Raw genomic sequence first — 25,275 nt, forward strand, 5'->3', positions numbered from 1 at the left:
TTTTTTTCCAGCATTTGTGCATAGTCTTAGCAGATAGCTCCATACATTTTCTGGAAGACTTTGAATGGAAGAGCCACAGAGGGAAGGACTAGAGCAAATTTGATAATTGGAATTCAGTGTGAGGGCTTAGAGGGCTAGCGTGTGGTATAATTTCTAATGAGAACCAATCCAATACCTTCGGGATAAATAAAGAGTCCAGAAGAATCAATTGTCAAGGATATCAGATGGGAAAAGACCCACATCTGAGCTGAGTCCTGGTTCTTCCTGAAGATAACTGATTCCAGAGCAGTTTCTTTTAAAGATTTTTAAACAATCCTACCAGAGTTGATCTGCTTTTTGAAATGGAATCCCAATTGAGCCAGAAGATGATTCTTAAGGCTGGGATGAGGCTGCTGCCCCTTCTCCACCTTTTTCCTGGAATTGCCAAATGAATAGTTAATTATGGAACTGTTTTTTAGCAGATAGTGTAGAATGGTCTCTCCTGCCTGGTGTTTAGAGGGATCCCCTGGGAGGTGAAGACCCAGATTGTAATGTTTTCTCACATCAGGTAGGTTGGACACATGACTCATATATCCTCAGTGAGTTTCCTAGTCTAGAGTATGATTCATTTTATGTAATTTTAGCCATCTAAAAGCAGGGCTTCTAGTCTGAATTACTAACTACAGAGAAAACTTAGATGCTTAATTAAGAATAAGTTCCTGACTTTAAGACAGAAGAAATCAGGTGAGGTAAATCTCCCCCTGAGCTACTGGCTATTTTTGTGTCTGTGGTTTTCACCAGAAATTTCATCCTAGACATAAGAATGGTCCTCATCAAAACAAATAAGTTTCCATTAAATGCCTCCTATTGAAAAAACCCCATCATTTTCCAACTGGAAAAATATTGTGTTGAAATATTTCTGGATAGCTCCAATACTCTGAGGAGAGTACAGTGACTGAAAAAAAGTCATGTAAATTAACATAGGTGCATCCAGAACATTGTACCAGTTGCTGACATAGCTCCTGATTTCTTCTTACCATCTTCTTTTAGTTTCACTCTTAGTAAACACTCACGATTTCTCAGATTGATCTTGTTTCCTCATAAGGTTCAGAATACCCAAAGGCTGGTTATTTGGATGGTTACTCATTGCATGTAAAGAAGCATACAGAGTTTTGTGAGCATATGGGAAGTGTAGACAAGATCCTGTAAATGGTCAGTCCTCTCAGAGGTAAATGATTTGCCATGGGATCCCCCATATGAACTCAACATTACCCTTTCACCATTTCATAATCAAAATAATGACTAGAGGGATATTAACAGAACCACTGTTTATATTTTTACTTTTCCTTTTACTACACCTGTAACAAACTGCTTGCAAAAGTTTGGTATCTTCTCATACTGATTGCTTGGGTATATGATTTTTTTTTTTAAATAGACAGTTGAAAAGTGAGCATAAAAAATGTGAAAATAGGTCCAGAAATATGGATCTTTATCATCAAGCTGGGTTTTGATAGTGCAAAAATATGTTTGTGGGTTTCTTATCTCAACCCATACAAAGTGTAGCTATTTAAGTACTTCATTTCTCTCACTGGAACATAATTACTTTTAGTCATAGTCTACAGGGCTCTTTTAGGAACTTATTTTGTCAACTACCTGTCAGTATTTGTAAATGACTTGGAGATGAAGACTGGAAGATGGTAAGTATTGTTAAGCATTGCTGTGCATGTTTCTTAACAGTGTCCAGGAGGAGCCTTCACACCTAATATGCGAACAACCAAAGAGTTTCCAGATGATGTTGTGACCTTCATCAGAAATCACCCTTTGATGTTTAATCCCATTTACCCAATACACAAGAGGCCATTAATCATCCGGATAGGAGCAGACTACAAGTACACAAAGGTTGCTGTGGATAGAGTGAATGCTGCTGATGGAAGATACCATGTCTTGTTTCTCGGAACAGGTAAGATAAACTTAGCAGGAGTCATTTTCCTCCTTTGCCTTATAATTTACAATCAACCCTGATCTGTATGACTTATTCAGAAATGTTAATTTAAATATATTTTCTATCTACAAAAATGTCTCTAGAAATCCCTGATTTATGTTCTTTTTATTTTTTGTGCATTTTTATCATTCTCATAGACATTAATTATGTGGAAGCTATAAAAAGTATTGATATGAATTTTGAGAGAGAAATCAACACTAGTGCATATTGTATTTCATGTAAATTATAATACTTCTCATGTTAGAATTTTATGTTCTCCAAAATGAGTAAAAATACCAAAATCTGGCTTTCTATTTTTTGTATAGTCTCAAAATCATTCTTTAATATATGCTGTGTAAGCTACTTCTGAAGAAAAACACAATCTGATCAGGATGGTAGAAGGCAGAAATAACAACTCTACTAAAGTAAAAATATGGAAGTATTTAGCAGAGAAAAAGAAACAAATCATTGGAGTCCTAGTAGTAGTGGACACAAAGAATTTGATCCAAATGTTCTAAAACAATTTATGTCTAATATAACCTACATTTTGGTTTTAGCTACATTAAAATTCATCTGGTTTTATGCTTCTGAAGTCTGCAGGGAAGAGATGAAATTATTCTCATTGTGATCAATTTTGAGTTTTTAAAAATATTCAGATATGAATATTTTTCTGCTTGAAGCAGACAAGCAGAGTGGCACTCTGGCTATTCACATCTGGAACTCCCACTGGCTTAACAGGGCATTATCAGTTGATAGGCACAAAGGCTAATCTGTTTTATACAAATGGTTTCAAGTAGAACAGGGGAAAAGAAATCCAGAAGATCAAATATATCTGAACATCAGAAAATAATTATGGAGATGGCTTCTGTTGCTTTTATGGTTGACATATTATTGGGTCCTGGTTGTTTTCTGCTTGTAGAAACTGTGTCTGCCAGCAAACACACATGGCACTGGGAATAACCATCCTGTAATATTAGATTTAGGAAACTTGCTAAAAAAACTCTCCAGAATGTTAGGCTTCTCTAGGGGTAGGATTAAAAGGAACTCTTCTTAGACAAGCCTCCCCAGCTATCAGAATCAGCAGGGTGCCTTATCCCAAAGGAAGTCAGCTGCATAGTCCTCTTAGCAGAAGTGTATCCAGCCAGTAGGTTGCTGGAAGGCATTTTTCTCCTGTGTTCAGCTTCTCTCAGGAGTGCCATGTTCAGCTGTGGGCTCCTGTCCAAGGAAAATACTGACCTGATGGAACAAGATCACCTGAGGGACAACTGTAGTGTGTAATGGATGAGAGGATGCTGAGTGAATTGGGTTTATTCAGAGAAAAGTAAGGGGAGATCTTATTGGTGATTACAACTATCTAATGAGAAGGGAAAACTATCTAATGCAAAAAAATCAGATCTAGACTCTTCTCAAGGTGCTTGGTGTCAGGGTGAGAGTCAATGGACACAAGGTTCAATGTGAGACATCACAATTAGGTTTAAGGGAAAAGGTGGTTTGTTGTTTTTTTTCACCATGACTGTGGTCAAACATTTGCACTAAGGCCCAGAGACATGAATTCTCCTTCCTCAAAGACCCAAAGGATTCAAAACCCAATCCTATGAAGGCCCAAGCAACCAACTCTTAACTGGATCTGCTTTGTGTGGAGGACTGGACTTCTAGAGGTCCCCTTCCATCCTGCAGGCTTCTGCTGTTTAACAAAATAGGAAAACAGAAACACTCAGCTCTTGTGTCAAACCTTTTCCAGGTCACCATCTGCTGTACTTTGAATGCTTCATGTACTGTAAGGCATAGTTAGGACAGAAGAAGCTCTGAGTAAAGAATTATATTAGGAATTTCATCAGGTTTTGATCTGAGTATTTTTGGTTGGCAATTGATAAATGAGTTGTAAGGTGTTCTTGAAGTTCTCTGTGATCCTGTTTGCAGAGACATTGGAAACTACCAACTTAAGGTAATTATGACAGGGTTTTCTTGAAGTGAGGGTTTTTTCCCCACTCCCTAACTTGTAACCACATTTTGGTTTTAGTTTAATTAATGCAGCTACAGTTCTTTGGCACACTTTAGGGTAATTCTCCTCCATTTCTACAGAAGAAAAGAATCTTTCTATATATCTGTAGACAAATTAGAATTGTTACTAGATTTTGTCCATACTACTCTTATACAATTTCACAAATACTCATATTAAAGGAGGTCTGGTTTTCTCTTAGCTTTATTCCTTGCTAAATCATTATGTTTAGCCAGAGTAATACTTAGGTAGGCTAGTACACATATTTGAAATGAACATTGCATTTTTTTAAAGTGCACAATTGTTTTATAATACTGTATAATCATCTAATGTTAATTGGAGTAAAATTCTACTAAACATCAGTGGAAAAGGTAAAATATAGGTTTCCAAACAATGTAGGATTCCTAATGTAGCAGTGGTAGGTTTTGCTACCAATTCATTGAAAACTTGAACTGTGATTGAAAATGCACAGTGCTGATACTTAGCATTTCTGTAATTCAGCAAGAGATACAGTTCTGTTCATTTCATACTTCGATTAGTTTCTGACTGTTTTTAGGTAATCAGCATGGCCTTGCACATACACTTGTGATTCATTAAAAACATTGACTTAATTCAGCTTGTTCTTACATTTTGCTAATTCTCCTCTGTATCAGCAGAGGGTTCATTATGGGCAAATGCCTAAACTGCAGCTCTTGATATTATGCATTCTTTGCTTTATCTTCTTTACAACTCTGGAGCTGAGGATTATTGTCTGCTTTCTGTTTAGTTGGAAGGGAGGAATTATTTTTCTTGAGAAAGACACAGGACTTTAATGTCTTCCAAGGGCTTCTTCAGAAGGTTCAGTGTAAGTTACTGCGTTTCTCAGGCCTTTTAAATAATAGTGATCAAGTTTCAGCCACCAAGAGGAGAAACTGGTTTTCTTTATTCTCTCCTTTGTGTGAGAGACTCAGGAGGATTTGATAGAGATATTAACTGTCAAAAGGAATGCAGAGGGGATTTGCATTGGTGTCAGCTTGTCCCATCAAATGCAAAAACCACACTGTATAGGAAAATTTCATGTGATAATTTCCTTGGGAGCCTAGACCCCAACAGCCAGAAACAATGGGACTTGACACCTGGTGACAATTACAGTCAGCTTGGGTGATGAGTTAGTGCTGCTGAACTGAGATGTTGCCAGCCATGTCTGTCACTGTCAGTGACCTGTCTCATGCTTGAAATTGGAGTGTTTTATGTCTTGCCAGATGCAGAGCACACAAAATGTTCAGCTTTTCTTCCCTTCCTCTGTAGCCTCAGTAATAAATCAGTTCCTAAATGCAAGTGAAGAATAACAGAAGTATAAAGATCCAAGAACCGCAGTGGTTTTCATCATGTAGCCATGGTATGGGATGGTATAGGCAGCTGTGTAATTTTTTTACATTAATGTGAACTAAATCTAGTGCTTCCTTTGTGCACCCAGACAGTAGTGCTGAGCTCTTTTGGACTGGTTCATGCCCAAAATTGGTTAGTACTTATCTTTTCTCTCTCACTCACCCACATAGCTAAAAAAATAAGTCTCAGGAACGGACATTGTTCTCACAGCATTCCACCTGTTTTTCAAATAATAGCAGTCTCCTTTTTTTCCCCTGTGTTTTTCAACCTGAAGAGTCCCAAGTCCACCCAAAGGGATCTCTTCACCCTCCTCTGAAATGAGTCAGTTTAGAGAAAGTCTTTAAAAATAGAAAGTAGTGCTACAAGTGCTGTGTACTTCCTCCTCCCAAACAGAAACCTGAGGTACAATTTAATGTAATCACTTGCATATGTGACAAGGGAGGTGCTGATAATACTTTTTCCCTATGAAATGAGTTATAACATAAGCAGTTCAGGAATTTGGGGTTAGAGTTCTGCTTCAGTTATCCCATTTCTGTGGTAGGCCAAGACTCAGTCCTCCAGTTTTTGATTCACATTAGAGTTTTACTCTAATTACTTTACTCATTTTAGTTATATCGGAAGACCCCAAGCCTTCAACATTTTCCTTTTATCCTTTCGTAGATGGCTTTCCATCTCAGTTTTAAGAAAAGCAGTAAAACAGCATGAGAGCATTTTCCTGAGATTAATATTTATTTTTTAAGCATGCCACCTACTGCTTGTAGCACGAAAGCCTTTGGTCAATGTACACACAGATTGCACAACCAAAAGATTATGCATGGGGTTTTTTATTGCTCTGGGTGTTATGAAAATATTTAAATGTCTGGGTCAAACCTGGGTACATTAAACAGCCATGGGCACTGCTAGGATTTTTTTCATCTTCTTGCTACAAAGACAGGAAACGTTTTTGTGGAAGGAGATCTAAGTTGCTGTCGTGAAAAGGCACTTCAGACTTCAGTGTGGCTTATTCAGATGATTAATGTGGGCCACATGCATCTGATGTGGCGTGATGTTGATTGATGTTTCTTATTATCTTTTATCCTCTGATGCAACACTTATTTTCACAGTCTGGATGCAGTGAGTGCCTTCAGAGCATAAGGTTGTAATACTCATTTTCATGGTGTTACATGATGCCTGTCTTTTTAGAAAACTAGTCCTTGCTGACAACAGTAGCCTCCAGTAATTTAATAGCCAAAATACTGTAATGAGCTACAGATTCTAACAGAGAGAGATAATCTGTTCAGAAGAGCAAGCTTGCCTCCCAGAGATTTGCTGGATGTCGCTTCGTGACTGTGAGCTTGGGAAGATGATGTTGCACAACAGCATCACAACAGGCAGCAAGAACAGTTTCCTTCTTCCTCTTGGTCATACTGCCTGTGTAATTCAAAAGGTTCCATTGGCCAACTCATAAAAGCCTTTTTTATTGCCTTTTAAGAAGATATGTAAGTTAAGAAGGTGTTCCTTCACCTATTTCATTTCCCCTGATAAATTTTTGTTCAAACAAGCTCAAAGTGTGTTCCAGAAGTTTGACCAAGCTGGGACTGTGTGAAAGTTTTGCCTTCAAGTGTGAGCTCCTTAGACATTTGTATCTGCCTTTTTTTAATTTGGTGCAACTTGAAATGACTTTACAAAGTTTCATAGCATTACTATAAGCTGGAAAAAGTTCACACCCATTTGACAGATGAATGAAGTGAAGCACAGAGAGGTTATGTGGCTGTGGTGGAAGCCCTGACTTTGAGCAGACAACTAAGGACATGACAGAATATGAAGCCCCTGCTACCCTGTCACCAACTCAGGTGCTGTGGTGAGACAACGTATTCTCAAGCAGAGACATTTTAAGCATTGTGAAAACTATTTTCTTTTTGGTTTGTAATTTTATTTTTGCATCAAGTTCAACTCAGATTAGAGACCAAAATAATTACGCTGCAATTAGGCTCACAGGTAGAACACAGGTATAAGTGTTCAGAGTGTTTTCAGCAATGTCTGACACATCAGGGAGGGGATTCACTGCAGGAGGCCTCTGTGAAAATCCTGGCAGGATAGCAGTTGTTGTACATCACAGTCATTTTTCTATGATGAGGAAAAGTCACTTGTTTTTTAATTTGTTGTTCAGTTTGTGCATGTGCCATAGTGCAAGGGTAGATGGGTCTTGACTCTCTTTGAGGATAACAGTATTTACAACTGCAGTGTTTACACAGGGCTGGAGAAGAACAGCTAGTAGAAGTACAGAGAATGAGATCTGAATTCAGACCTGCAGACTCAGCTTCTGGAATACAGATTCCAGCCAAACACCTTTGTCTTTTCCATTGCTGTTCATTAAGCTTTGCTTTTTCCATTGCCCATGGTCAGCTAGACTAGGAATTAGGGTAATCAGTCATAGTCCAGCTGGTACCAGTGAAGCTTAGCTGATTAATACCAGTCCAGAATCATGCCCTGCATTTCAAGTAAGTTCTGGTTTTGTTGTTTTGGTTTTTTTTTTTCTTTATAATTGTTATTATTGTTGTTAGTTATTTGTCTCTCCTTCCTTGGACCATTTATTGCGGTGCCTTCCTTTTCCATTTATTTTCCACTCTGCATACTCTCTACAGCATTTTTTAGCTTACAGGATGTTAGCACTTCACTCACTCCCTTGCTGTTCCCTCTTTCTTAGTCCTCTCTGAGGGAATGTGATCTCAGTAACATTGTCTTCCACATCCAGCTGGGAGACTGCAGTTGTTCAAGCAGCTCTGAGACAGAAAACTAATCATTATGAATTGCCATTGTCTTCTTGCTGTCAGCTTGAGGGAGATTCCTTCTTGTTTGTCCGTCTGCTCTCAGCTCCCAAACTGCTGGGCTGACACAAGGCTGCAAACAGCTCCCAGTGAAAAGTCAGGGAAGTGGTGAGCGTAAATCTACTTCTTCACTTCATAGATTCTACTGGTGAATTGATATTCTAGAGGCACAATAGCCTTTTCTTTTTTTTTGTGACTATGTCAAATAGTAACAGTGTAGAAATATTTGCAAGTGGATTTCTGGACTTAACAAGTAAACGGTGAGGGATAGTATCCTGTTCATTTTTATCATTTTACAGTTATCTTATAATTTCATACATTGACCTAGACATTAAAAGATTTGACTTACACTTGTTTGATGATCTCTGATGCCTGTCTTACAATGGAAAAGGTTACGTATTATGAAATACAGTGGGAAACAGCTCAGGCACTGCTACTTTGCATATTTCTCCTGCAGAGCACAGTTCTGCATCCTTTCCAATCTTCCTTCTGACCCAGGGAATTTATTCTGCTGCTACACCATTAGAGGAAATAAGAAAAACTCAGATGTACCTTAAGCTACAATGTACTCAGATGCACCTTAAACTGCTTTCTGACACAAACCTGTATAACTGCTTGATTTGTCAGCTACTGTGCTTTTGGGGGAGGCATTAATACTAATGAATAATGAATAAGAACTGTTTTCTGGGCACAAATATTTGTTTTTCATTTATGAGGGAGCAGGCTGAGAAACAGTAGAAAAACTATATGAGGGGTGGAGGGCTATTGCCTATAAGCCATGTATTATTAGAATTATATATTTATAAATATATGTAAAGACTATTGAAATTCCTCTTTTTTAGTGTATTCACTAATGAATAGCTTTTTATTGCATACAACATCATATTGATTTTAAATGTTGTATTAAGTTTACTAATTCCTTTAAAACAATGGCACATTCCTGTCTGCAACAATCTGTCCCTCAGGGTACAATACTGAGTCAAACCTAATGGTAAAATATGGAGTAAAAGGGAGTGAATAGCAAGGTAAACAGTCCTTAGCTCTGTGTATTTGGTGGGGTGTGACAAAAAGGCAGATAGAAAACTAGTTTTCAAATAGGAAAATTTATTAGGACACAAGGACTTGGTGTCAGGAATTATCAGTATTTTCCATGCCAATGCCCAGGATAAAATCTCCCCTTAGGTTCTGATTTCAGTTTGAGGCAATGTTTGAGGAGCAAAGACAATTTAGGAATGTTAAATGTGTGGCATGTGCTAATGGATCATTGAAATAAACCAGTTCTTAAGAGCCTCAGCAGCTTCACATTCCTTTGCAGGTAAGGTCACTGTCAACATGCTTAGTGCCCTGCATGTCAGGGTCACAGGTAGTTGACACTGAAAGCAGCTGAAAAAAAAAAAAACCCACAAAAGGCAGCGATCTCTTCCTAGAGGTCTGTTACTGTATTTTTTATGGTATACTTTTATCTTAGAGGGAGGCCATTGATAAAAGGATGCAAAAAGGCAGAGGTAGACTGGACTTAAGCTGTGTATGTTTGTTGGTGGGTTACTCCCTTTAGTGAACGCAGCACTGTGCACAGGTGCACATGCACACACTTCTCCTTAGCTTCAATGAGGGATGCATCTGAAGTAGTTTAAAGCTTCAATGACTCTGGCAAGTTAGTAAATCTCTGTCCCACAGCTTTGCTAATACTGGCAGCCAGCTTAGACCACAGGTGTGCTACCTCAAGATTTACTTTCAGTAAAGTTTCTTCGGAAGGAACTGGTTTATTGTGCCATTGTATAGTGAAAATAAATGTTCTCCATAGAAAATTCTTACGAAAAATTCATGCCTAAAATGCCTTGAGCATGTACAATTGATAGCTGCTCATATTAAGTCTTGACAACTTTGAATCTATCTTTTTTTCTTCTGTTTAAATCACAAAATACTGCTATGTGTGCTCTGTGGTCAGGACATTACATATCAATATTGAGCCTTTAAACCTTATTTTTAAAAAATAAAATATATTATTATTTTCTGGCATCCTCCGGGGAAATAAGAAGATGTAAATGATTTACTGTAACCAACTTGTCCTGCAGGTACAGCTATGGATTTTTGTCACTGACCTTAAAAACAAAAGCAAAATTGTCCTTGCTCAGTCTACATTGTCTATATCAAGAACTGCCAAACAGGAATCTGAGATTTCCTTTCCTTGGTCAAAAAGTCATAAAAATGCTTGCAGATATTTGCCTGTATTATGCTATACTAATGTTTTACTAACCACACAAGTTTAAACTTCTGAAGGCTGAACAGAATCTATACCATACAATCTCATTCCTCAGAATCAGTACTGAGCAAATAAATTCATTCTACTCAGACTAATTTCCAGGCCATTCAGTCAAGAGGAATTCTATGCGCTGGTTTTTCTCCAAGTGAAAATGCTTGTCCTTTTGATTGCCCCCCAGTATGCCTTTTCTTTGGTGGCTATCTCAGCCTTTAAGATCATTCATAGGTGGACCCTTCTGTCTCGTATATTATTTCCACATAAGAAACTTGGAAAACTAATCACAAGAAACCCTCTCACTTGTCACATCCAACCTACAAAAACGCTGCCACTGCCCTACCCTTACTTCTTCTTTTGTTCTGATTTGGGGGGGCTAGGAACAGTATTTTGAGAGAGCAACCATGCTTGAGTAGCTACAATATCTTGACCTTGCTTTTCCTTTTTTCCTGATGGACTAAAATGTTAACTCCTACCAGTATGTAACAGACTTAATTGTTTGACTTCCCCTGCCCCCCAAAAAAACAAGTTTTCATTATACTTGGTTTAGCTGTTCTTTGGAAGTTTCACCTTTTACATCGTCAACTGTTATTGTATTTATTATTGAATATGAATATATAACACATTCTGTAGCAGCTCCTTTTTACCTGTTTAAATATGTGTCTTTAAGATCATTAGAAAGGTACTGCTTCTGCCTGCCTGTCTGTACAGCAACTAGTGCAGAAGATACTGATTTTGGTTGGTCTTTTTTAGTAGAATGTAACAGTGATGGTAGTAGCTCCAATCTTACCAAAATTTCTTCATGTTTATATGTAAAAATAATACTATATAGAGTATTCCTATATGAGGAAACATCTCATGGTCCTTTCTGACCCCAACTGTAGAAAATTATGAGCTTTTCCCTACCCTTCTCTCTGTGATAATGCTCACTTTGATGGTGATTTGTTTTAAGATAATAGTTCATCTGTGTTTTTCTATCTCTGCCACATGTTCTCACTTTTGCTCATATTTTCCAGATCAAGGAACCGTGCAAAAAGTTGTTGTCCTGCCCACCAACTTCTCTGCAAGTGGAGAACTCATTTTAGAAGAGCTGGAGGTTTTTCAGGTTTGGCTTGCTCCTACTTTTATTCTTCCAACATGTATGTTCACACAAACACTTTGTTCCAAGGGGCTTTGGCAAGGGCAATTGAGACTTGATAAAAGATCAAGTAAATGTGCATACTGCCAGCTTGATACCCACATAAAGAGGAATATTAAGTATCCACTGTTACGAACCCTATAGCTAGTTTAAGTCCTTTTTTCTCCCTATATTTAAGTTGGGCAAATGGTGGCATGAAGCTTTAAACTTTGTTAAGGGTTTTGTCATGGTCTTTTCTCTTTCCTTGAGAGGATACAAAAAGGAAAACTTGAGCTTTTTATCTAGGCAAACAGTATTTAAGAAAAGGAATACACCCTGTGTGTTAATCCTCACAAAGACATAATTAGTCTTCCTAGGCTTTTGTTGGAGACTGCCCTTTAAAAAAGATATATGTGAGTAACATTGTCTGAAGAGTACTTTTCACCCAAGTATTAATAATTCCATTTACTGAAAGGTAAATTCATACAGCAGACAGGTGAACAGAGGAATCCTGACCCAAAACCTAGTTTCTGGACCCCTATGCACAAACTTTTTTTCCTGAATCCTCAATATTATGATATCATAACCTCCGTTTTTGCAGTCTGTGCAGGTATCACAGCAGTATTTTGATGAGTCTCTCCAGGAGAGGAGAAATGAGATCACTGGCTGTGTGCTAATAAATATTGAGAGTAAGCAAAGCACTGATTCCTTTCCAGGCTATAAGCAAGGAAAGGAGAATGCGGCATCAGGTCCAATGTTGCATTTGACCTTGAGTCTTCAGGCAGTTCATGAAATACTACAGCAGCTCTAAACTCCTTTAAATCTTTGCCAGTTCTCATGATTAACAGCCAGTTTTCCTAGTCCTGGCCTCCTTGCTCTGCTTGTAATCTGCTACAGTTAATCCTAGACTAGAGTTGGGTTTCCTTTGTGACTGCGGAAATGCTAAATCTTAAAAAACTGCTGAATATTTTAATTGCTATCAGTTTTATAATTAGTTTGGATGAGAATAATTAATTGCTTCTCTTGCTTAAGGCAATGAATGTGACAATTCCTTTTCCAACTCTTTAACATTTGATTTGGACACAGACAATAATAGGCTGGGTGATGACACACAGTAGTATCCAGCACTGCCTTGAGTAAATGAACATTCAGCAACACATAGGCCATTTTTAATATTCCACTCATTGATAATCTGAAAGTATATGTTGGATGGTGCCCGAACTGTATGCACTGTAGATAATGTGTAGGAGAAATATGGCATACTATGATCTGAATCATGTGGTAAATATCCATGAGCTATTGTATGATTTTTCTTAATCATTATTGCCAAAGAACAAGCGCTGTTTTGTATTACAAAATGAGAGTAATGGCTTCAAAACACATGGCTCCTGTACTGGTGAGGTAGCACAGATGGAGGTTGATTAGAAGTGTAAAAATCATTTTGGTGCATGTGGTTAACAACAATGCAGCTGAGTTTAACTAACACATTGTGAGACATTGCTTGTATTTATGTCGTTTGTTTAGCTCTGAAAATAGCAAAAAATAAGTAGGAGTGAGTGATGCCTCTCCGAACTATGAAAAGTTATAGTTTTCTTAGATATGACTTCAGTTTTTTTGAATTTTAAATTTTCATGTTGGACAGGATTAACAAGAGTTCTTGTAAATGCAGTTTGGAATTTTGTCTTTCAGAGTAATACTCCTATAACAACAATGAAGATTTCATCTAAAAAGGTAAAGTGGAATGCTTACTTAGTGCTTATTAATTGATAAATAAATAACATAAAGATGTTAGAATACCAATTGTTGTGCAGCATACTAAATACAGGCATTATATTTTTTATGAAGAGTATGGAGAATACATGGCTGAAGCTTGCATGAGTTGTTTATATGCCCCAGAACCACTAAAATGAAACTTTCTTTTTATTATGTAAAGCAAATGTTCTTCAGTATTTTACAAAACTACTAGCATATAAACATTAGTCACTAAATTTAATTCAGTGTAATTTTTAGATCAAGGGAGTTTCAAGTTTTCTGATCAACATTAATTTATATTTTAACAAAAATTGATTGATTTTTTCTTAGTAAAAAAAAAAAAAGTAATTTCGGCCTATTCACTTTGAACTTCTTTTGCAAAAGCTCTCATTTATTATGAAAGTTCTGTTGGCTTATTTTTTTCCAGGTATATAAAGCTATCAGAATCTGACCCTAAGCCTCAGCATAATCTCAAGCTTTTATGTCTTGGAAATTTATGCACTGGAGATTCCAACAAGGAACTCTGCATAATATTTATTGTAGTGATTTTATGCAGAGAAAATACATAGTTCAAAGGCTTGAGCCAATAATCCTTACTGAATAAGAACCAAGTTCTCAAATCTGACCAATACTAACTCAGCCTGTCTGCCACAGAACAGAACAATGACACTCAATGTCCAAAAACCATTAACATTCCCCAGTCTTTCTGAGTATATTCTAACAGGAAGGTGGAAATATTATAGGCCTGTTCACCTGGGAGATTACTGTTTATCTTGGCATTTTATATATATTTGTGGCTCCCCTCCTGGTCTTGAGCTAATTCCAAAATTAATTGGAAGGCTTTTAGGTGTCTTGAGTGAAACTCCTCCACATCTCAAAGAAATCTTTACATTTCCTTCTACAGCAACAGCTGTATGTGAGCTCAGATGAAGGGGTCACCCAGGTGTCCTTGCATCGCTGCCACATCTATGGGACCGCCTGTGCTGACTGCTGCCTGGCCCGAGACCCCTACTGTGCCTGGGATGGCAACTCCTGCTCCAGGTTTTATCCCACAGGGAAAAGGTGAGCAGCACGTAGCAGGCAAGTGAAGTCTGCAAGGAAAGAAGGCTTTTGTGCTGCTATGCAGCCTGAGGTGTTGTAATGCAGTGGAGAAGTTGGATGTTGTTCCTTTCAGGAACGTGTTCAGACAATAGCTCTGCACCTATTGTGCTTGGCATTGTTCATAGAAGTGTGTGCTGCAAGAGTGTATGATAAAGACCTTGCCTTTTCATATTTAAAGTTACAGACTGGAAAAAAGCATTCCTAATCATAAATATTAACCCTTCTAGCGCATGCACACAAAATTATTGAAGCATTTGTTCCCTTTGCTTCAATTCTGTTGCTCACTATAGGTGTAGTTATGATAGCCCTAACTAGAGCAAAATATCTCTTGGGCTGTCTGAGAAATAAAGTGTCTTCTTTTTTTTTTTTTTTTTTTTTTTTTTTCTGTTCCTCGTTTGCTCCTAAATAATAAGAACTGTTTCCTGGGAAATTTTAGGCAAATGTGATTTTCATGTAATGCCTGCAGATTTGGAGTTTTTGACGTAAGATTTATTAAAGCAGACAGTGAAAGCAATTTCTTTTTAATTTACAACAGAGCTAATAGTCCTTCTCATAATTCTTATGCAAAGCAGGAGCCTCTTTCCTCCTCCCAAGGGCAATATTTAATAGCAGGGAGCTGCAGGGAGCTCTTGGTTTACTAAAATTTCACTTCATAAAAAACAAAGCTACAGAATACACAATGAGGTATTACTGCAGAGGAGACAAACCTTTCAGGTGTGTGTCAATGCTTTACCCACTCTGTGCCACTGTGCTTACTGCCTGCATCTGAGCTGCAGATGGAGAAGACTGGGGACAATTACTGGGCATCATTTCTTTACCTACATGGAGGGACACAGTAGACAAAAACAGGCAAAGCTTGGCTCTGCTCCAGTGACCCAACCGGATGATGACGATGTCATTCCTTGGGACTAAAGACAGTTTTAGTAATTGCAAAGTTTTCTTGACTCATTCCTTGTTTGAGATGAAAAAGTAAAGCCCAATCTGGCCATGTATCAACTGAAAGAACCTGGAGCTTTTACTGCTTTCACTCACTATATTCAGCCTCCAGTTTGCAGAGTGTTTTCTTACAAAGGCCAGAAGTGGGAATAGAGGAGAGGAAAAAAAAGCAAAATGACCAAGTCTCAGACCACCTAACACCTACACTAACATAGCTGCTGAAGGGTATAATGAGCAGCCAAATGTACCCATTTAGACTGTTTCCAGTGGATTCCTTGCCATCCCTGTTATATACACCCAGGGTTATTTCCACTAGGGCTTGCTTTCACACTGACATTTTGTTTGCAATTTGCTTTTTATATCACATCAAAACAAACACCTAAAAGTGTATGGAACAAAACAACTGTTTTTTATATGTAAAGGAAATGAGTTGTCACTTTATCTGACAAGAGAGATTAAGGAGAATTTGGTAATTAGAACCAAATCCCATAGTCTAGACAGTAGTATCTGCTGGACACATTTCTTACTTGCTTCTTTTGACACCTCTGTCTTTTATGGATTACTTGGATTCCTCATCCAACATTGATTTACCTCAAAACACTTGACAGTACTATCTTTATTTTCTAAACACCATTCTTAACCATTTTTTTGTAAGTATCACACTGGAAGTTTATGTTCTCAGACTTGCTTAATGCAAGTGGCATTCCATTTTTGACAGTGAGGAGCAGCTCACGGTAGCACAGGAATTCTGAAACTCACTCAGAAACTTTTCCATATCTCCTTTGACTCACATAAATGGTTCACAGAGGTTAAGATCCCAAGGCGTGGGATGAAATTTTTTGATGGTAAACATCAAAAATATACTTGGAATGTAAAAAATTACTCCTTTGAAATACCACCTTTCAAATGTTTTTTTTTTAAAACAATGCAGTGAAGGATCAGGTGACATGGGATTGTAAACACTGTCTTTGGGGGTTTGTGGAGTATCTGGTATGATGTGGCCACAGAGGCATCACCCTTCACTCAGTAGTCCTGGAGCTACAGGGGCTTTTTATGACTTCTGATCTCACAAATCAGTGGTGCATAGTTCAGAATACAGCTCACAATATCCCAGCAGCATCCATTTGCTACAGTCTATGAACAATATATTTTTTTCTAAATATTGAACTAACTTTAAAAAATATTCAGGAAAAACATAATGTACCTTAAGAAAAAAAGATTAAGGTACCAGTTTTTCATGCACTGGATGCTGTGATCCATGACCACCTATCTGAGGAGGTCTGAAATGCCATTATTTCCTTTACCAGTAAGCTCCCTGGCTAGCTGGCCACAGAACTGTGATTTTGCATCTGTCATCCAAATAATATAACAGTGTAATTTAGACGTATTCTTTGGTTTGTGAGTTTAAGTATCTTTTGGAAATAGTCACATACAAGTAGAGGACAGGACTGAATGTTAGCTCTCCTCCATTGTGGATGAATACTTCAGTCACTCTGCTACCAAGGTAGCTACAGGCAGCAAAAATAAAGTGTTGAAATCAAGGGATTCTGGCTTTGAATGCTAGGCCTTGCAACAGTGAATGTATGTCTATTTTTTGCATCACCTGTCGCCCTTCCATCTCTATACCTCCATTGCAAAACTACTGTACCTAATAAAAGTACAACCATTTTATAAACTTCAGCAATCAGATTACTCACTTAAACAGTATCTTCATTCTAGGAAGCCTGCCAAGAGTAAAGCACACCCAGTAGGTCATGAACTATTCCCAACAGTTGACCTAGTAGAAACAAACAAACAAACAAACAAAAAACAACAAACTCACAAAAAAAAAAGTGTTTCTTTGCAGTGTAGCTATCTTGGAGTAACAGTTTGTTTTTACAAAATATTTCAGGAGGAGTCGTCGGCAAGACGTGAGGCATGGAAACCCTCTGACTCAGTGCCGAGGTTTCAACCTGAAAGGTACTGTAATTTAGAGATCCTCATGCTATATAAAGAATGCATGACTTTCCTTTATGTGATTCATCGTAACTCACATTATCTATGTGGTTTACTGTTAAAGCATAGTTATTTTCCAAGTATGAGTTTTGTTTTGATTTCATTTTAACATTTTTCCTTGCAATTACATGAAACTTGCACATATACCATAAAAGGAAGGACCATAAAATACGTAGCTCACCTACATGAAAAAACAGGTTGTTGACTAAAACCAGGTACAGTTAATTTGAGGGCTATTCTACTTCAAAATCCATTCAGTCTTTATTCATTCCTCTTCATATATTTGAGCCTTGGACCTCAGAATAATTCTGTGTAGTTCAGATCACATTGTGTTTTGGAGCACATTTTTCAGAAAAGATCATGTGTTCAATCTGTCTTTTGAGGTTCTCAGCCTGCCTTTTTTTTGTCCCTCTATATGGGAAAATAAACCATTCCAAATCTGTTTATGAAGTCCCTTATTTTCAGATGTGCAACTGTTTCATCAACCTGGCATGGTGCAGGTAGGCAGTGGAGCCAATGCTCTTCCCTCCTAGCTACAACTTTGTCCAGACTGATGGAGACCAGTGAAATATTTTCAAAGTCAAAATAAGAGTAGAAGAATGCATAAAGGCAGATTAACCCTCTTCAACCACATGCATGCCTGAGCTAGGCTGTGTCAATGCACACCATCAAACAAGGTACACAGGTTAAAGGTGTCTTCTTTCATCTCTGAACTCTCATTTTGAAGTTCATTCTCATATGTACCACCTGGAGACCAAATAATAGACTGGACTGTAAATTTTTTGTGAATGTTTCTAGTAAAAGCCCAATACTTTACTAGTTACATGTGAAATGTTCAGTCACCGATAATTCCACTGAAATGGTCACTCCTGGGTCTCAGAAGACTCTTCTGGATCAAAACAAACCACAAGTGTAAACTTGGTGTAGATCACTCGGCCCAAATGTGGCTAATCCTGTTCCAGCTGCCAATCTACAGTGCCAGAGGGTCTTTCCCCATGATTCAGTATTAGGTCATTTATATGACCCTGAATAACTTGAACAGGTAATTTCAAAAGATGACCCCACCATGAGAGTATGCACCTGAGCTCTGAGAGATCCACATTAAAGCTTAAGCTCTGAATCACAAAGTAACTTGAGCTGTGAGTCCTACCTCACAGGCATGTGCTGTGACCACTGACCATTGTCTGTCTCAAGGGTGGGTGTCTCCTCTTTTGATGTGGAAAATGTGAGAACGTCAACTGTCTGCTTTTGGGCTAAGGGGAAACAAATATTTATGTCTTGACAGTCTTGTGAAGCAGGTTTCTTTTTTTCCAACTTTTTTTTTTTTTTTTTTTTTTTTTTAAAGCTGTATTTATAGGTTTATGTGTTTTAGGCACTTTAAAGGGTGACAGCATTGGGATATAGGATAAGTAGATGGCAGTTGTTTCCCCACTGAAAAAAAGAAAAAAAGATAAAAAGAAACAGTAACTTAGACTCTTTCAAAATTTAACAAAACTACTGTGCTTGGGGAAAAAAATGAAAGCTATATAAAGGACAAAATAGGAAAGATCTGGGCAATAGGAAGAAATCTTCCAAGTTTGTAGGGAACCATAATCTTGAAACAAAGTCTTTAAACATGAATAGGTTGCATGCCTAAGATAAACTGAATAGACTCAACATTTTTGGCACATTGCAATTTTGAAATAGATCAAGACTTATGAGTCTTCTATGATTGTTTTTTGAATTCTCTGTTTGAAATTGTTATGCTGTGCTAGCCATTAGAGAAATGCATTTATAGTCTCTCAGTGCTTTTCTTAGCATGTCTAAGTAATAGCATTATGGACAGGGTAAGAAGATGGATACATATTGATCAATCAAAGAGATAAAAATGCATTAGTACACCCAGCTCCAGTGTACATAACAGTAAAAATGTGTGGCAGCTCTGATTCTCACTGTTCCACAGCTACTGATAGGTCAGCCCACACATAAGCTCTCTCATGCCTTTTGGTCTTTAAATGCAAAATATTTCCATGTTTATTGTCCTGAAAGTTACAATTGATTTTTGTACAACCTTATAAATGTGCTAAAAAAATTTGGAGAACTGGAACCATGCAGAGTTTCTTTCCTTTAGTAGAATATATTCCAATTTTGCGTATCAGTTGGTGAAAGAAGCTGAAAAGAATGGCAGATAGAGTTTGAGGAAAACCAGTCTTAGGACTGTGTAAAAACTGCCTCTGATTTTAGACATGTCTACGTCTAGGTATTTGCATTTCTCATACTGTTCTGTGTCATAGAATCAATCATAGGATTGTTTAGGTTGGAAAAGATTCTTAAGATTATCAAGTCCAACTGTTAACCCAGTACTGCCAAGTCCACCACTAAACCATGTCCCTAAGCAACACACCTTCTAAATACCTCCAGGGATGGTGACTCAACTACTTCCCTGGGCAGCCTGTTCCAGTGCCTCGTGACAACCCTTGCAATGAAGAAATTTTTCCTAATATCCAGTCTAAACCTCCTGGTGAAACTATCAATTTCTCCTTAAATATATATATATATATACACACACATACAATTTTTTATGTATGATGAACTCTTTTAAATGTTGAAGTGTGCAGTTTTCAGGACAAATGAAGCTTGGGCCAAGCAATGAGCATCTCAAGTTCATATCTGTAACTGCCAATTGCTCATATCTCAAGACTATAAAGGTGCATAACAAGTTTAAGCGATGACACGCTCAGCACTTGCCCAGGTGTTTCTGGAGTGCTATAAATCTGTCCTGCTCTCTGTTGCTGGCCTGGCTGCGATCTCCTTGCCTTTCAGCTCGGTAGCCGAGTCCCGTCCTTGCTGACTGCGAGGAGCGGAGGAGCGGGAGCCGCGCCTGCCCTCTCTCGCTGCCCGGGGAGACTGCAGGCAGTCTGAGGCAGTCTCCTGTTGTTTTGGGTCAGATAACCATATCTAGTCAACTCGTAAACTGAAGAGTGAAGAAATATATTCAAGTCTTCGTTCTTGTTTGGATTATGCTAGGCAGGAGTTCTTGTAGTAGTAGAGAATGAGGTAATCTCAGAGAGCAATATCCCTGAACTCAGTTATCCCCTCAGCATCTGCTGGTGTACAGTACCCTGCTTTCTCAGAACAGACTATCCCAGATTGAAAACACCAGAACTGAATGTGCTTCTTCACGTTTAATTTTCTTTCTTTGAAAATTTTCTGTCCTAAATTTCTTATTATTGGCCAATATCAGGATCAGACATACTGCATTTTACCTGTATTGAAAACGTTTTACCTGTATTGCAACTCCTTGCTTTCTTTATCAAATCCCCATTCATACAGTAGCCTGACCTGCTTTCTTTTTCTTTCTAGCGTACAGAAACGCTGCAGAAATAGTTCAGTATGGAGTGAAAAACAACACCACCTTTCTTGAATGCACACCCAAATCTCCTCAGGCTTCTATTAAATGGCTGCTACAGAAAGACAATGACAGGAGGAAAGAGGTGAGTAATATGATCAGTAGCTCTTGAATGGACTTCAGTCAGGATCTTACCCACTCCCTGGGCTAAGGCAAGGGAATATTTGTGTTTCCATCAGACAGTCTGGCCACAGAGAAGCTGGAGAACTTGTGTAGATGAGGGACAGTGACCAGCACCAGACTCTTCAATATAGCTGGGACGTCACTTCTCAGTCCCAGTGATTTCTGTCAGACCAGAACAGCTATCAGAAAATTCCAGTCAGCCCCTAAAATTAGACAACTAGTTAATGAATTCTTTCTTCACACTTTACTAATTGCAAACTGAAGATTTGAAGCACTTATTGATCTGACGAAATAAGCATAAAATCAATAACCTGTATAAAGTTTGGGAAGAAGTCAGCATGCAGTAGCTCTTCTGAGTTATTGAGCAGATAAAAGGCAAAAATGGGGGAAATGTGCAAGGTTTCTTTAGCAAGAAACTAGTCTAGGCTAAGATCATGTATTGACAAAAGCATTTTCCCAGTGTGGTGCAATCACATTTTCCATTACTGCACTCTCTAAGGCTCTCATGTTTCAGCCCTGTAATATACAGCATGATTGTTTATGGGGAAATGTGTTTTCCTTAAGTAATACAAAAAGGGGAAAAAATCCATTTCAAATCCAAGGCAGTTACTATATAAATAAAAAGGAACATCTTTCGAAAGGAAATAGTAAATAATATGGTACCTGTTGATAGATTACAAATACTAAAAAACATTATTTTAATATTCAGCCATTTTCCAAAATCAGAGAAGACTTACAAGCCTTTTACTAAGTTTTTCAATCTGTTTTTCTCATGTACTCTTCAAAGACTCAAGCTGTGCCCTGGCAACTGAGGTGCAATTTTTTAACCCTTGGCTTCATCAGAAATCTTTGGGTTTTTTTCTTATGTTCAAAAATCATATTTAAATCGATGCAGTTTTAAATAATAACAACCAAACAAAAGCATTCAAAGGGTTAATTAAATTTCCAGCTCTCAGATTTCTGCAAATATCTACAAAAGTTTACAATAACAGAATAGCATAATAAATAAATTAATTCCCAAGAGAATCACGTATAATGCACAGGACACTTGTGTTCTTTCCCAAGGGGTTAAATTAGTGATTTTTACTGAACAGCTGATATGGAAAGGGACATACACAGTCATTTAGAATCTGCTTATAACTCAACAAGTTGTGATAACTTCCTTCCTTCAGATGCTGTGAACATCTGGGACTTCCCCGAAGTCAGAGAAAGAACAGGAGAGTAGAAAAATTGCCCTTAGATTCCAATGACCCAAGTCCCATCTGAGGGTGGCACTGAAATCTTTCTTACCAGGCTATAGATTCTGCAGTGCAAATAGTTTTCTTCAGAAGTTAGGCCCAGAAACCTGCTCAAAGTAAAAACATTCAGCTAGAAGCCACCCTCTGTTTAATGAGAGATCAACTCCCAATTCTTCAGCTTTCTTTCACTGAGTTTCAGCAGCAATGTCTGATGCTGGAAGACACATTTTCAGGAGTGTAACCCTGGCAAATAAAAGTTCATTTCCTCAGCTCTACTATGTGAACATTATGAAAATAAGTTATTTTGTGCAGTCTCCTGATCTGCATCTTTCTCTTCATCCCGATCAAATTTATTTTGCCACTACGTGTAAAAATATTGAAATCATTTTCTTTAGCAACCCTTGCCTACACCGAGATAAGTTCTCTGCTACCACTAACAGCAATAGAAGCAGAACACCTCTTTACTCTGTAAGAGATAAAGAGGTGTTTGAAGTGAGACTTACCAAAAGGTCCACTATTATGTTGTTCCACAACATTCTTTAAAAAGTTGTTTCTGTCTTTTTTGCTATTTAGGTCAAGCTGAATGAGAGGATCATAGCTACTGAACAAGGACTCCTCATCCGCTCTGTCCAAGACAGTGACCGGGGGCTTTACCACTGCATTGCAACAGAGAACAACTTCAAGCAGACCTTAGCAAAGATCAATTTCAAAGTGTTGGATTCAGAGATGGTGGCTGTCATGACTGACAAGTGGTCCCCTTGGACTTGGGCCAGCTCAGTCCGAGCACTACAGTTCCACCCCAAGGACTTTGTGGGAGCTTTCAGCCACTCAGAAATGCAGATGATTAACCAGTACTGTAAAGACAGTAGACAGCAGGGGCAGCAAAGGGAAGAACCCCAGAAGATGAGAGGGGACTACAGCAAACTAAAAGCCCTTATAAATAGCAGGAAAAGTAGAAATAGAAGGAATCAATTACCTGGTTCTTAAGTTTTATTTAACAGTAATAGATTCTGTCCTCACTGTAGGGGGCTTATATTTGTCTATTGAGAACAAATTTGAGCAAATCTGATTTTAAGAAAAAATGAAAATCCAACAAGCCTCAGAAAAGATCCTTCTCACGGTAAAATGCAGCGTAACTTATCTAATGATAATTCAGAGCATTTTCTTTCCTAGATGCTTACTGACACTAGGTTAGGCTCTGTCCTAGAGGCAGAACTGGGTATTCATCTTGAACCAGATTCATCTTTGAGATCTAAGTATTTAATTACAGTTAATTAGAAAATTTTACAAAATGGATACATTTTCTTGGAACTATGGTACTGTACCAAGCAGACTAGTGAAAGAATCTGACTTAAGATGCATGCTCAAAGTGGGATGGTACTAAGATTTCCTTGCACTGCAGAACTTGGGTTTTCTTTCTATTTACTGTTCAGTATTTGGTTTACAGCTTTGACTCCTTGTTCAAATCATGTGAATGCATGCTAATAGGGAGCAAGTAAAGTATAGTAGAAATGTTCCATTTGTTAAGTAATCCTACAGAGGTCAAATGAAGGAACAAGTAGAAGAGAAACACCAAAAAAATAATTATACCTTATCAGAAGAAACACTGATTACTGTGCATAGTATGAGTTGTAATAAATTCATGAGTTCTGGAATGTAGCTTAAAATATCTCTGCACATACTGGTTTTTATTAAAATAGGCTATCCTCTAACATTACATAGCTTTATAAGTGGCACAAAACTTACATGAGAATGTTCCATACACATACAATTTTGCAAAACACCTAAGTGACATAGGTATTTTGGATACTTTTCAAGAAACTACACTCCAATGTTTTTCAAAGGACAGAATGTGGGTATACTTTTTACACAGAAACAAAATAAATACAGATTATGCTTAACCTGTTCCATGATTAAATTGGAGCTGATCTGCAGTGTGAAAACAAGTCATGAGTGTCTCTGAAAATTTTCAAAACATTATTTTTTCAACTATTTTCTCAAAAAGCAAATATTCTAACTAGAATTTTTAAATTAAACCATTTTAGTTTTTAGACTTTATACCCTTTCCTTTTCAATTTTCATGATTTCCTATCATTTTCAGTTTTCTGCTGAAAAGATCAAGAAAAGAAAAGAAAAAAAAAAAAAGTATGAGGGAAAAACAAAAGTGACAAATGGGCTAGGATCAAAAACCAAAAAGTGTAACAACTTGAGAAGCATGTTTAAACAGAAATATTTTTGTTTAGAAAGCAGCAGTTCTTAAGAAGTATATTATTAGTTGAAAATTGTGTAAATGTGCATCAAGCCATCCTGGGATAAACTATCTTTTTTTTGGGGGGGGAAACACTAGTGCCAAAAACAAAGGACAAAACTGCCTCGTTTTACTATGTAAGAGTATTCTGGAAGTGGATGAGCCTGTTCAAAGAGATAGAAAACAAGGATTTAAAATGTATGAATATCTTTTAAAAATGGTAGTATATTATTTGAAACTTTATGATAATATACAAAAATATTAACTAATGTTCATCTTAAAACTGAGCTACATTTAGCTATTTAGCTAAAAAAAAGAAAAGTAAATTTCTCAGAAAAAGAAAAAAAGAGTAAAAATAATTTCTGATTCCAGAGAAGGTAAGAAAAAATATTTTTTAAAAGATGTTAGTTCAGCCGGTCACAGATGAATACTGTATTTTAAAACATAGTTTTAAACATTGTAATGGGTCTTTGTTGAAACTATTTGAGCACTATTTTGATTCTGCTTCTATTAGAATACTCTGGGAGTAACTCTACAGGGTACAGGAGAACACCTCTGGGATTGTGTCAGTGTGAATTAAGATCTAGTGCAGTGTTGGTAGCTCTGGTATTTACCTGATGTCAGTGAAATGTGTCACTTTATCACCACCTGGTGCAGAATATCTGGGAAATGGGCCATGATTGATCAAACCACTTAAACACTAAGTCCCTTTCTTGCTAATGGAAGCTCTTTGAGTTTAATTTCTGTGCTTACTGCTTGCCTCAAAGCAATGAGGGCAATGGCAGCCTGCTCATATTTTGCCATCTAGTAAAGTGCTTCCCTTAAGTAAGACCTGAATTCTTATTTCTGAAATATGTAGCCACTGGTATCTAAGATTCTTATGGAAGCCATTGGGAAACTTGGAAAAGGTTGAGGATCTTTCTGTTTGACTTCAGTGAGCTTGGATCTGGCCCCAAGAGCTGTCAAAGTGGACTGTAGGAAAATAC

The 25,275-nt window shown here is 37.6% G+C and overlaps 1 protein-coding gene across 2 annotated transcripts in view; it reads left to right on the top strand.

Annotated features, from left to right (window-relative positions):
- The window catches only part of SEMA3C (semaphorin 3C), a 113,508-nt gene extending 88,236 nt beyond the window's left edge, over positions 1 to 25,272 (top strand). The window contains exons 12-18 of one of the 2 annotated variants that reach the window (XM_030456641.1): positions 1,717 to 1,939; positions 11,408 to 11,496; positions 13,198 to 13,239; positions 14,165 to 14,322; positions 17,189 to 17,256; positions 20,635 to 20,765; positions 22,615 to 25,272. In XM_030456641.1, coding sequence (XP_030312501.1) covers positions 1,717 to 1,939; positions 11,408 to 11,496; positions 13,198 to 13,239; positions 14,165 to 14,322; positions 17,189 to 17,256; positions 20,635 to 20,765; positions 22,615 to 23,028 — 1,125 coding nt within the window. In that variant the 3' untranslated portion in view covers positions 23,029 to 25,272. The remainder of the gene's footprint in view (positions 1 to 1,716; positions 1,940 to 11,407; positions 11,497 to 13,197; positions 13,240 to 14,164; positions 14,323 to 17,188; positions 17,257 to 20,634; positions 20,766 to 22,614) is intronic. The other variant, XM_008493022.2, reaches the window with a different exon arrangement.
- Positions 25,273 to 25,275: the final 3 nt, after the last annotated feature.

Source organism: Calypte anna, chromosome 1, assembly GCF_003957555.1.
Source record: "Calypte anna isolate BGI_N300 chromosome 1, bCalAnn1_v1.p, whole genome shotgun sequence".
NCBI classification, from domain to species: domain Eukaryota; kingdom Metazoa; phylum Chordata; class Aves; order Apodiformes; family Trochilidae; genus Calypte; species Calypte anna.